The sequence below is a fragment of the Lissotriton helveticus genome, chromosome 8 (assembly GCF_964261635.1).
Source record: "Lissotriton helveticus chromosome 8, aLisHel1.1, whole genome shotgun sequence".
Lineage (NCBI taxonomy): Eukaryota > Metazoa > Chordata > Amphibia > Caudata > Salamandridae > Lissotriton > Lissotriton helveticus.
Window position 1 is genome coordinate 1246485746 of NC_136069.1, and position 13676 is coordinate 1246499421.

General features: G+C 47.3%; 1 protein-coding gene across 1 annotated transcript in view; it reads left to right on the forward strand.

The window, feature by feature from the left end:
• The window catches only part of HERC2 (HECT and RLD domain containing E3 ubiquitin protein ligase 2), a 1611099-nt gene that overhangs the window by 842893 nt on the left and 754530 nt on the right, over positions 1–13676 (forward strand). The window contains 2 exon segments of the mRNA XM_078658234.1: positions 12041–12122; positions 12249–12392. Of these exon segments, the coding sequence (XP_078514360.1) occupies positions 12041–12122; positions 12249–12392 (226 nt within the window).

Genomic DNA, 13676 nt, shown 5'->3' on the forward strand with positions numbered 1-13676 from the left:
CTTATCTGCCGTTTCCCGGGGTGGGGGCGACTAGAACCCAGATGGAGACATATGCAGTGGCTTGCAAGCCTCCCTGGCTTCTCCCTCTCCTCCTTCCCTTCCTGGGATGTCAGCGGATCCCTTGCAGTGTGCGAGGCACTACGTGGCGTCGCCGGCGGCTCAGGCCCCGGTGCGGACTGGCTCAGATCCAGTTTCGGAGGATGTGGTGCCGTTGTGGTGCGGCCCTTCGGGGATCCCTCCTTCGGACCACGGCGCCTCTGCTTCACCACAAACTCCAGCGGGAGTCCCTGTGGTATCGCGGGAGGGCGCCGGGGCTCGGGACGCACCCCCAAGCCCCTCTTGGTCTTCTGGACAGGCGGCGGTCTTGACTGAGTTGACGCCGCTCTGGCACAGGCGGCTGCTGGCCCTGGCGGCGCCACAGGGGTCTGCGGAGGGCCCCTCTCGTCCCATCAGGGGTCGAGGCTGGCGGGGGACTCCTCGCCCCTCCCCGGGTCCCTCTCGTCCCTCCATGCCGGCAGCTGCCTTCTCGGAGGTCAGGTCGGCGCCTTTCAGGCACCGCTCCTACGCCGCCCCGGCTCTGGCCCAGCCCCGGTCCCCTGCGCCGTGTCGGAGGCCGCCCTGGCGTCTCCTCCGGCGCCGGAGGACGCTTCGTGGCTTTTTCACCGACGACGTCTAAGGGCGGCTCCTCGCCATCTCCGTGGTCTTCGCCAGAGGAGCCGCAGGTTCCCCACTCCTCGGTCCCTCTTCCTTTTTTTCTGGACCTGGCCCTTCCTTCCTCCGGTTGGCTTGGGGGATGACCGCCTTAACTTGCAGCCGTCACCTCACGAGGAGCTGCATTTCCCTTCCACAGCTGTGGGAATTTTGCGCATGGGTGACCCAGCTACCCATTTCCCCGCGGATCATCTTCTGGAGGTTCTCCATCAGGGCTCTGGTGGCAGGAAGCTGTTGCTTCCCTTAGAGGGTTCACTCCATTCTTCTCTCTTAGGGACTTGGGGCCGTCCCGCCACGGGGGAACCGGTGCCCCAACACCTTCTTCACCACTATCATCCGGCGCCACATGATCCGGTGTGTCTTTACCTTCATCCCTCTACCAGAGGCCCCCTTTTGCAGACTTCCTTTCCTTCTCTGCCGCCGCTGTTGTCTCCTCCGTCACTGGAGGCCCGCTGGCTTAACTCCTTGGGGCGCAATATGTTCGCCTCAGCCAGTGCGGCTCTGTGGGCTCTTAACATGATCTGTGTGTTTTGGCTAGGGCCACTTCTTGTTTGTGGGACTTGGTGGAGTCCCTTATGTCTACTGCTTTTCAGGAGGGTGTCTGTGTTGATTTGAGGCACCATGTGTTGGCTGGCCGGGAGCTGGCGGCGTTTATTCTTCACTACACTCAGGACATCTCGGAGGTGCTGAGTCATGCCATGGCTTCTTCGGTTGCCCTTCGTCGCCATGCCTGGCTTCGGGACAGTGTGTTCCTGGTGAACGTTCGAGAACGGTTGGTGGACCTTCCATTCGATGGTGCTCTTTTGTTTCATGCCCCTGCGGACTCGGCCATCCAGAGGTTCTTGGCTGGGCTTCGTCCTCCTCCTCCTCAGTGACCTGCGAGTTGATCTGGTTCTTGGAGGTGTTCTTCCGTTGGGGCGGGTTGCCCCGGTTGTCTGTTCTGTATGCTTTGTGGCAAGTCGAGTCTTCCTTGTTGGGACTGTGGTTCTGTTGGCTGCTGACCAGCTCTTCTTGACTGTGTGTTCTTGTTTTGGGTTTCCTACACCATGCTGGCCCTGAGATTGGGCCTTCTGTGTTTGTTTTTTCTCTATGGCTGCTTGATAAGCCTTCTGCAGGGTTTTTGCTACTGGTCTTTTCTGTTGTCCTCTGCTGTAGAAGTTTTTTCCTAACAGGTTCCCATGTCTTGGGACGTGACCTACCCTATGTGGGGTAATGGTGGCTGTTATATAGCCCTGTTATGTGCTGGGGAGCTGTGGTCGCCTGCGGGCTTCGGCTCTCCGTGGCGTTATGGTATGTTGCAGATGCAGTCTTCTTGTTGATGGCTTAGACTAGCTTGATCTTCCGTCCCAGGGTGTTCTTCTCTGAGGACGCTGCGCTGTTTGCCTGGTCTAACCTGCAGTCCGTGGCCTAGCGTCATGGACCTATCCGGTCCCACTGTTTTTTGGGCCGTTTGTGCGGTGTCCTCCCTGGGGCGTGTCCGGACTCTTCTTTGCCTTCCTGCTCTCTGTTTTCGGCTGGAGTCTGGCTTGCTCTTAGTGCTTCGTTCTGTGGTATCTTCGGCGTCTGGCGGAGCTTCCCGGTGCCGACCTGTTGTTTTCTCTGCACCGTTGTGCCATCTTGGGGTTTTAGTGGGACTGTCATCCTGCCTTGTCCGCTTCTTCCAGTGAACCTTGCACCCGGTTCTACCTCTTCTCCTTGTGGGAGGAGTCGGTCCCTGACTTCTTGTCCCTCTTGCAGGTGCAGTCCGTCCCTGCAGGGTATTGGACGGTTCTTCCTGGGTGCCGTCCTGTCTGAGATTGCCTTTGCTCTGCCTCTTCTCCTTGGAGTCTCTAGGTTCTTCTTCGGGGCTCCTCTTCCTGGCCTTGGCCTTGGGCATAGGTTTTGTTACCTTGTAGGGGCGTGGGGTGCTTGGCCTCCTTTCGCCTTGCCTTGTTTCCTCTGCTGAGTGAGGACAGGCTACCTCTTCTTTTCCCTTTTTCCGCATCCCCTTTGGGGTTGGTGGTCTTCTGCTGGTGGGTTCCCCTTGCCTGGGGGGACGGGGCTCTTCGTCCTGTCTTGGGTCTCGGCTCCTGTGGGACCCTCTTATGACCAGGCCGATGGGGTCCTCTTGCAGACCCTCTTCCCCTTGGGTATGGCTAGGGTATCTATTCTACGTGATGGAATCTGCGGCTAGTGGTCTCTATCAGATGTACTAGTTACTTACCTTCGGTAACGATGTATCTGGTAGAGACGATTCTAGCTGCAGAATCCTTCACGGCCCGCCCTTCCTCCCCGTCTGCGAGGGCTTTTGGCTTCGTCTTTTGCACTTGCCTCCCTGTGGGTGGCTGTGTCTTCTACGAGTGCATTATTTCCCTCTGTCTGACTGGATGTTAGTCCTGTTTAATTGATCCTTTTCCTCCCCTTTTGGCACATTGGAGGATAGGTTTACAGGTGCTTCTGTGCCTCTATGCTCTGGTTGCTCCAGGTTGGGGCCTACCTTCCACCCCGCTCCCCCATCCCTTCCTTCCCCCTTTAATTACTAGGGTTCTGGGCCCTCTGCTATCCTCTAGGTTGGGGTCTTTTGGCCTTGCCTCTGCCCTTTGTTCCTTATGGGGGTTGTCACACTCTGTGAAAAGGCTGTCTTGGAGTTTTAACGTTCCTTGTTTGTCCATGAATGGTTCCCCTTCCTTGTTTTTGGTTGGGGTTGTAGTCCTGCTACATGTTATCACGACATTTTTAGGTTTCGGCTACCGTCGCACTGCGTAAGCAGTGGGCGGAGCCGAAATCTTATGTGTGTAGTATGGGGGCCTGAACACGCCCCTCTTCTCCATTGGCTGACCTCGTAAATGCTGGCCAGCCATTGGAGGAGAGGAGCGTCACTCAGTTCAGGGCCCGTCTTGACGCGATTCGGGGGCGTTTCTGGGTCTTTTTTAAGTCCCGCCCTCTCCTCTTCCCATTGGCTGGAATTTTACCTTCCGGCCAATGGGAAGGGGAGAGGGCGAAAAACACGCCCCGAATCTCAAATTGACCTTGTTTTTTTATTGTGTGGTTAATTAAAACCGTAACCACATAGAACATTCCAAAGACATGTTATACAAAGTACAATAAAAGAAAAGGAAAAATGGATAAGTCGTTGTTTTTACCCTCTGACCTAACAGCCACCTTAAAGATATGGGAACTAATTTTATACTATTTTGGCTCTCGCCTGTGCTTGGTTTTTGGGGGAAATGTTGCTTTTAATATTTTTGATGCATTGTGTGAGATAGATGAGAACGTTGTAAATATTCTTTTGATATCTTTTTTATATTATTTGCTCGTAGATTATAAAGTCTTCCCTTTATTTTGTTAGTGATATATAGCACGAACGTGACCGAAGGTATCCCAGCGCGTTACATGAGCATCAGTTGCGTTACAGACGGGCACATTCATTTTGTTAGGCACGGGTAGATTAATTGATTTACCCAGAATAACAGGATGTGGAGCCTCCCTGCCGAGACTCGAACCTGGTTGCCCAGCTTCGGGATCGACCGCTCTAGCCGTTAGGCCACATAAAAGAGCGATGCATTATGACACGTACAATATGGAGATATACCATAAGAATTAGTGTTGGTGAAAAGAAGAGATCAGGCCGGATATGAAGAGCATGCCTTTGGAATGCATTTCTCACACGACCTCTACAAGTCCGTTCCTCACCCACGGCTGCCTTTCCCTGGGGATGGCATGACCTAGTGGCATCACCCGGCTGTCTCGAGCTGTTAGTGGGGGTGCCCTGGCATGACTAGTTCTTGGACAGCACGGGCTGTGCTGCAGCGCTCGGCTCAACATGCGGGGCTGGGACGGGCTCCTACGGCCAGGCCAGCTTTTTTTTTTTTTAAACAAAAACTTCAGCACTTCGCTGTTCTGCATGGACTTCTTTTCTAAATGCCACCCTCACTTCACCACCACGACGAACCTACAAGCCGGAGGCCCAGCCCCCTCCCCCGGAATGGCTTTGAGGATAAACACAGCCCTGCGTGCCTGCCAGTTTCAGCACGCTAAGGTGTTTGAACACAGTCTACGGTTTCTCACAATCAGTGGAAATGACGATCAGATTAGGGGCCGTAAGAGGGATGTTTGTTTTCGGTGTTTGCCTGGCGCTCGTACAAAGGTCATTTCATTGTGGATGTGCCGGTGGTAGGGCCTGATCGCATTCATTCTTTAAAGGCCTTTCCACACCTCTCAACCCACCTTGTTCCCCAAACCCCAGTGCGCTGCCCTTCCTACAACTCTCCTCTAAACCTCACCACGCTTCTCTTTCGTCCCTCACACACCCACTTACCCACCACACATTATCTCAACAAACTAGTTTGCCCACAGTTCTACTCCATGCTCCAACACAATGAATCCCCAAACTCTACTGAGTCTCACCACACCTCTCCTCCATGTCTCAACATATTGTCCCCCTGCCTCTTTCAGACCTTAACATATGCTTCACCACCGTCGCTCACTACACTGTCGTGTTCACTCTTCGCTACACTATTTCTCAAGCCCACTTGCCTCACCTTTCTTCTATTCTTCTACTTCTCTCATCTTTCCTCAGTCCTGCTGCGTTTCTCACCTTTCCTCAATCCTCCCTACTTTTTCTCTTCTCACCCTTCTCACATTCTTCTTCTTCTCTCACCTTTCCTCAGTCTTCCTGCTTGTCTCACCTTTCTTCTATTCTTTTAATTCTCTCTTCTTTCATCAGTGCTCCTGGTGTCTCACCTTTCTTCTGTTCCTCTACTTCTTTCAATTTTCCACAATCCTCCGGTTTGTCTAACCCTATCATCCCCAGGTGTTATTGAATGCTTAATGAATTGGATTGATGGTTACTTAGGATTGATGGATTGATGGTTACTTAGCACAAGCTTACCTAGAGCTAAGCTTTTCACTTTATCGAGTGTTGCGAGACGTTGCTGTGTGTGTGGCTCTCTGTGTGTGTGCGTGTGGATGCAAATGCAATAGGTCTCGCATTTGCGAGAGATTAAGCTATTGGCATTGTAAATGACAATGCCATTTATTTATGTTTTCAAAACCAACACATAAATAAAAAAATTTGTCATTTACAATGCCAATAGCTCTAACTTTTACAAAGGCGAAACCGTTGCATTGTAAATGCTTGTTAGGTCTTGCGCCCAGCGATGCACTGCGTAGCAGTGCTCGCGCAGCGAGAGTCCTTTTGTCCGGGGTTCTGAAATGGACCCTGGAATTGTACATGCTCGTGCGTGTGTTTTTAGTTTGCTCTTCTGTTATTGGGCTTTCAGTGCGTGTATTTTTTAAGCAGAGCACGGACTAGGCCAAAGGCGGGCGCATTGCACTGCCCATAGCCTATTGGTGTCTGTTACATGCACCAAAGCCCATATGTTTTCAATTATCGTGCCCAGACACTGGCTCGATAATTGAAGACATATGGCTTGCAGTGGCGCGCGCACCACTCCTGGACGTGTTTTTCTTTTTCTTTTACAATAGCGATCGCTTTTGCGATCACTTTCAGTGCTGCTTGTTTTCACTGGCCTGTTTCGAAACCTCCGTTCGGCACTCCTTACAAATGGCTGTTTTTAGTTTTGTTCTGTATGGCGTATTTCATTTAGCAGTTCCTTTTTGCTGTGGAGAACGTATGTGACAAATACGTATGTGAGAAAATGTGGACATTTTCTTTTCCTTTGTGGTCAACCGGAAGCTTGTTCCGAAAGCAGTTGAACGCAGGTTCACTTTGCCATTTTTGGTAAGGACACTTCATTCCCTTCTGTAAAATGACTAAATACGGGTAAATGATTGCGTGAATCCTCTCCATCTAGCATATGGCAGAGATAAATGCGTCTTTCAATTAGTTTGATTTTGTTAGTTAAGACACAAACCGGAACTGATATCCGATTTTGAAATATCTCTAACCTGTCTGGGCTCTGTTTATCAAAGGTGCAAGGCTGCGGTTTATTGTGGAGGTGGCCGGGCCTGCGGCTGGCGTGGCAGGATTACTGCCTTGGGTTGCTGACTCCCTAGGCAGAGTAGCGGAGGACCTGGCGGCTATCCCAACGGTGAACTGCCGTTCAGTGGCCAGGAAAGCCTGGAGGGGAGGTGCGCTAGAGAGCTGTTATAATTCCTATTTTTAAGAAAGGAGATAGATCGCAACCAGGAAACTATAGGCCCATAAGCCTAATTGACACCATTCAAAAAGTGATTGGTAAGGTGGTTGTTAATAGACTTTTGGACTGGGCCGAAGAGAACAATGCCCTGTCGCCATTTCAAGCAGGTTTTCGAAAATCTATTAGCACGATGGACCAGGTCTTCTGCTTCACTTTATTACAATGGAAGACCGTGTTACTGGGGAAGGGCAGCCTGTATGCAGCTTTCGTAGATTTGCGGGCTGCCTTTGATCTAGTCCCAAGGCCTAAACTGTGGCAAGTACTGAAGAACCTGGGTCTACCAGAAGAACTTTTGACAATGCTAATGAGGCTGCATGAGGCAAACTTTGCGAGAATCCAGTGGGGAGAACATGGTATGGTCACCTCAGACTTTCCAGTTGAGCGAGGTGTACGCCAAGGATGCTCAATGGCCCCCACGTTGTTCACGCTGTACATTAATGGAGTTGTTTCCCTATGTTGTCTGAAAACGTGGACGCCCCATCATTGGCCGGTACCAAGATACCTATTTTAATGTTTGCAGATGACACTCTGATTTTATCTAAGACCCCGAGTGGTCTACAGCGAGCCTTAGCTATCTTTGATCAATTTTGTGAGGACCATGGGCTAGAAATCAACGTGTCCAAAACAAAGCTAATGGTTTTCAATCCAAGTCGAGGCCGAAGATTTCACATTGCTATGAATGATCGCCCTTTGGAGACTGTCAATGCTTTTACATATTTGGGAATACATATATCAAATGATCTAAAATGGACCAAACATATAGACATTGCAACCATAAGACACAGGCAAATAGCTGGTGCACTTGGCTCTGAGCACAGGAAATCCCTAACAAAACCAGTAAAACCTGCGCTTCAGGTGTACGAGGCCAAAGCCCTAGGATCAGCACTTTATGGGGCAGAGCTGTGGAGCTACGAGAACCTTGGGAAATTACAAATTTCAGAAAATAAGTTCTTCCGACTTATTACTAGCCTTCCTAAAGGTACTCCTTTGTTGCCGCTTAGGTACGATCTGGGCAGGAAGGCTGTATCTGATTTAGCAAGGTTGCGGCCAATTCTGTATTGGCGTAGACTCTGGACTACACCCGAACTTTTACATTATGCTGAGGGATTTATGGACATAATTAAGACAGATGTGTTCCACAAAATAGGATGGTTAAAAGATCTTAGAAAAATGTTGGGCGCCCTCGGCCTCCGAACATTATGGGAGAATCCAGAAGGTGCCTTATTTCCATCAAAATCTAATCTTAAAGAGATGTACTGGGAAAAGGTGGCAGAACGAACCTGGAATGAAACTAGCCCAGAGACTATGGCGGGAAAATTCCTGGAAGCAAAGTTTCTCCCCACCCTCGAACTTTACTGGGATACCATTATTAGCCAGAGGGATAGGAAGTTGCTCTTCCAGATTAGAGCAGGCGCTCTTCCCCTTAGATCTCCGACAGGCAGGTGGGGAGGCCCATCTAACAGTTCCTGTCCATCCTGTGGAATGCATGATGAAACAATTGGACATTTTTTATTTTCATGTAAATCTTATGCTGAGCCCAGACGCATCTGGCTTACCCCCATGTGCAAGAACTTAGGTACGACCAGCAGTGCGGTGGCCTTAAGAATTATACGTACTAGCTCCTCATTGTTTATAATAACAGCCACTGCTAAATTTCTTGGCTGGTCATGGTCCATCAGACAAAAGTTTTTAGACAGATGAATTAAGAAGAGGTTATTATCAGAGTGTTTATACTGTATTTTATCTGTAAGATGTAATTGAGGCACTTTTATAACTGTTTAGCCTTATTTTTTAAAGAAAAATGTGCAAATGTTTTTATGGGTTTTTAATGTTGTTTGTAAATGCTTTTTATGAGTTAACCTCGAATAAAGCAAATTAAAATTGAAAATTGGAGTTGCTTTGGTTGCCCCCATGAGACCGACAGAGGGGCGCAGCTTTCATGGACAGAGGGGGCTGCCAATGGAGCTTCCGATTGTGTGATAGGTGGGTCCCCCTACCCCTGACACTAACTGGACACAGGTGCCGCCCCGGGGGGGTCCTGCACAAGAGCGGCACTCAGTATACTTAAGTCCCCAGCACACGTCAATTATAAACGGGCCTTTATAGAGGCAGCGTTTACCGGCTTTCGATAGCTGATCACCGAACACGGTAGAAAGCGGGAGCGGCGTGTTTCTTTCGGAATGAAGATATGAAATACTGAGAACCCAGAATTAAAGTAGGAAAGGAGACTGTACATCTGTTTAAATATCGTGGACACGTCGCATACATTGGAACCCCAATGTGGGTCGGAAGTATCACCACATTTCAAAAGTAACGGACTTGAAGCATCTAGCCTTGAGGAAGTCGTGGGACTACACCTCCAAAAGCGACGAAACACGTGTTGGCGGTGGCTGTTTCAACTGATACACAAGAACACGGGAATAAAACGAAAAAAGAACCAGACAAAATTGTTTCAAGAATTTTATTGCATATAATTTAGTGCTTCTTTTCACAATAGGGAAACCTGTTTATAATTTGACGTGTGCTGGGGACTTAAGTAATACTATGTACAGAGTTGAGGCTCAAATTGTAGAGTTTTTGTGGTTCTCTACACCCTTTAGCACCGTTTTGTACTATTGTTACAAACCCAAAACACCGAGTGTGATTCTACTAAGAGGCGCCATAATCCTATTTATAATACCACGTTTCTAAAGTTTTGTCAAGAGCGGTACTCACCCTGAGTGACTCTTGCCTCTGGAGTTGTTGTACTGTTCACAGCGGCACTCCCCATTGACTGGCGCACAGCCAGGCTGAAGTGATCGTGGGACTGGTGTTCCTGTGAACGGAGGTCGCTGGCGCTCCATGCAGTGGGTAAGATCGACGTGCCACGCTTGCCTTTGAACGGGCCTAGAATCGATTGGGCCCTACCCATGAATGCATTTTGCCCAGACAGTACTCCCTAACGGATGGTTAGGACATAGGGGCATTGAACTGCTGTATTATCCCCTGGGTCCCTACTGATGCCTACACTGTATCAACCTAATCCCTGCTGTGCTGCAATATTTAGAGTGTTCACCTGGGGCCCTCACAACTTATCACCTGCTGCCTCCTTCTGTGAACTACTACACCTCTCTGTCCCGGCTGCTACACTTGCTAGAGGGTCCTGTTGTGCTGCGGTTGCTTGAGGCTGCTCGTGCTACCCCGCTCATTGTTGCTAAATGATGCAGGTAATCGGGCTCTCTTCAAATACCATAACTTGACGACTGCTACAGTAATACTGGTTCGGTGCATGGAATGCAGTAGGAGTTGAATGCCCCGCGGCCTTCCTCGCTGGTCTCATCACAGCTCTACCCCAGTTTTGTATGCAGCAGTCACGTCTGTGTTCCTGAGGTCCTAGGGCTGCTTGTTTTATAGCCTGCAATTACCGATTTATATATAGGTACGGTCTTTACTCCTCTAGCATTGATAAAGTCAGTACTATTTAGTTCTTACAGAATAATGAGTATTCATGAATTACAAAGGATTTCTGTCTTAAAAACAACATAATAAAGAGTATGTTTGCGCAGTATAAGCTGATACTTATTATTAGTACAGGCGATGTCTACCCCATGTGAAGCACTGCATACAGTGGACACAACGGCAGCACCCGCACCAAGTACAGGTGCAAACAACCGTGCCACCCAGCGCAGTTTATACAATCTGACCCCAAGCACACTGCTCCGTCCTTTAAGCAAAATACTGTTCAACCAATCAGCGTCTCCCATTCACTCCTTCAGTACGTGGTCTCCTGCTCCCTGGGGAGCAGGACACTTTCTGATTGCAGATGTGCCATGGAAAAAAACACCGCAATGCTTAGCTGGTAATGTTCTGCAAAGAAACATTCTAAGAAGTCAAATGTAAATCACCTTTAAAACAGGGTTCGGATCTAAAACGAAGCAACAGTCAGTACTTTCCTGGTTTTGCACTCCAGAGGTCAAGTAACATGTCCCAATTCAGTTCTCTCATGCCTTCTTTGGCCATGTCACTATCAGTGCACAGGCACACTCGTTCAAATTCGAAAGCTGCTACATTATATATTCAGGAATAGTGAGGTGTGTATTTAATATTGTAATACAGCAGCAGCTCACTAATGTTACTACAAATAATCTCTGTGACACCCTCCTATTTCTCAAACATGAGGTTCTGTTTTTATCTAATAGAAACATTATTTATGGATGTTGCATGAAACATAAACACAACATTTTCTGCAAAATGTCTGTAATAGACAAGCATTTGCAATGCAATAGGTCTCGCATTACTAAATGTTTCAGTTATTGGCGTTGCATTATTATCAACAACTCTAATAGCTCAAACCTTTACTAATGCGAGAGCTATTGCATTGCAAATGCTTGTTACTTATGTCCTTTGTCTCCAGGGGAGGCTATCTCCGTCCTGGCAGGGTTGCTGCTCAGGGCTGGGCTCTGTTCTTTATTCTTTCCCTGCCTTTGGGTACTGCAGTCCCTAGCACTGCTTTTTATGGTGGTGTTCCTCTCCATTCCTTTTTCTGTTCTTTCGCACACTGTTTCTGTACTCTCACAGTTTTGTCTGATGGCTCCGCGTTGTGGCGCGGAAAAGTTCTTCGAAGAAAACTGACGTAGGCGCGCCAGTGTGGAACTTATGTGACCTCGCTGACGTCATGTATGTGGACAGCGCCTGGGTGGAGTCGTGTGATGCTGTCCCCCCGGCGTGCAGGGATGCTGGGCAAAAATGTTTCAGGATCCAGTCTCACACCTGGGTATAATTCTACGTGAAGGAATCTGCGGCTAGAATCATCTTGACCAGATACATCATTACTGAAGGTAAGTAACTCGTACTTTTATGCTACTCCACTCTATATGTTCCTGTGCATTGCAGAGCCAATGTGGAGGTCTTTTGGAGCAGTGATGTGAGATTTTGCATATCTTGTCATGCACCTCTGAACTATTCAAAAGGTGAGGAATCTGCGGTTAGATAATGTATCCACCAGAAAGGGCTCTATTGAAGTTCAGTAACTTATTATTGATCATGGTTCTTAGAATATTAAATATTTTTTTTATGTTTTTTTGCTTCCATTATTTGATAACATATTTTCTTCCTGTCAAACATTAGGAGCAGCTTATCATCAAAGTTGAACCATTATAGTCATTGCTATAAACTGAACATGTCTAACTTTAGGACTTTCACTCTTGCAGATAAAAATCCCTTCCTTTTCGGAGACCCTGTCTGCCTTGAATGTAGTGCAGGTTGCTGGGGGATCAAAAAGCCTTTTTGCAGGTACATTTTCTTATGTCAAACTAAGTCTGCTAATGCCTACTATAAATTTAGATTTATGAATCCATGTTAAATTTCCAAATGAAGTTACAGTGAGCTTTATTTCTACCTCTTTGTATTTGTTTATAGTCACTGTGGAGGGTAAAGTGTATGCTTGTGGAGAAGCCACCAATGGAAGACTCGGTTTAGGTATATCCAGTGGTACTGTGCCTATACCCCGGCAGATAACAGCTCTTAGTAACTATGTAGTGAAAAAGGTTGCTGTTCATTCAGGTAAAGATAACTTTTCTGTTCCTTTTCCTTACATAAATAAATAGGCAATTGTATTTTCAGATATTGTTTATCTAATGTTTGTTATTAGCATCATATTATTTGTGTCTGGTACGTTTTATGTGATCTGGATGAACACAAAAATAAAAGTATCTTCGAAAGTTGAATTTAAACTTGAAAGTTTGAGCTCATGCACCCACGAGGGAAAGCGTTTTCAGAAATGATTTGCTTCTAATGGATATGTCTTACATCAGAATTCTTAACTTAGAAAAATCCCCCTAGACATCAGAATAGATTTGGGATTACTCAGTTCTGCCCCTCGCTGATTGCAGACCCTTCCACAGTTCTACCCCAACAAGAGATTTAGGTTCAATTTTAGATCTGGTGTTATTAAATGCCTTTAGCTCTTCCAAAAATCCTTAAAATTATATATATATATATATATATATATATATATATATATATATATGCAAAAAAGAAGGAGAGAACTCTGGGTAGGTCTCAGTTTAGGTGGAAAGCAGCTCCTGTAAGAGCACTCTCAACACCAGCGACACTCTAGATCTGCTCACCTCAAATGTCTGTTTTTCTATCAAAGTTTTTAAGCATAGGATTAGACAGTGCTATCCATGCCGAGATAGAAAATGACAAAGTCTTTCGCCATTTAAACAGCAAAGTCTTTAAGCATAGGACTAGTACAGTGCAGTCCTTGCCGAGCTGTCAAATAACAAAAGCCATTTATCACTCCAGGCACAATATTACAGCTTTGAATTAGTAAAATACCAACTCAAGCCAACCTGAAATGATTAAAAGCAACCCCTGACACAGTGTTTCGCTCTAATTAGAGCTCTTCAGAGAGGTATAGCTTTGTCCAGACACAAGGGAGCACCCAGTATTAAGTCAAAACAAAACCCTTTCAGGCATAGAGTGACACATAAATTATGCAAAAAAGAAGGAGAGAACTCTGGGTAGGTCTCCGTCTAGGACTGCACTGTACTAGTCCTATGCTTAAAGACTTTGCTGTTTAAATGGCGAAAGACTTTGTCATTTTCTATCTCGGCATGGATAGCACTGTCTAATCCTATGCTTAAAAACTTTGATAGAAAAACAGACATTTGAGGTGAGCAGATCTAGAGTGTCGCTGGTGTTGAGAGTGCTCTTACAGTAGCTGCTTTCCACCTAAACTGAGACCTACCCAGAGTTCTCTCCTTCTTTTTTGCATAATTTATGTGTCACTCTATGCCTGAAAGGGTTTTGTTTTGATATATATATATATATATATATATATAT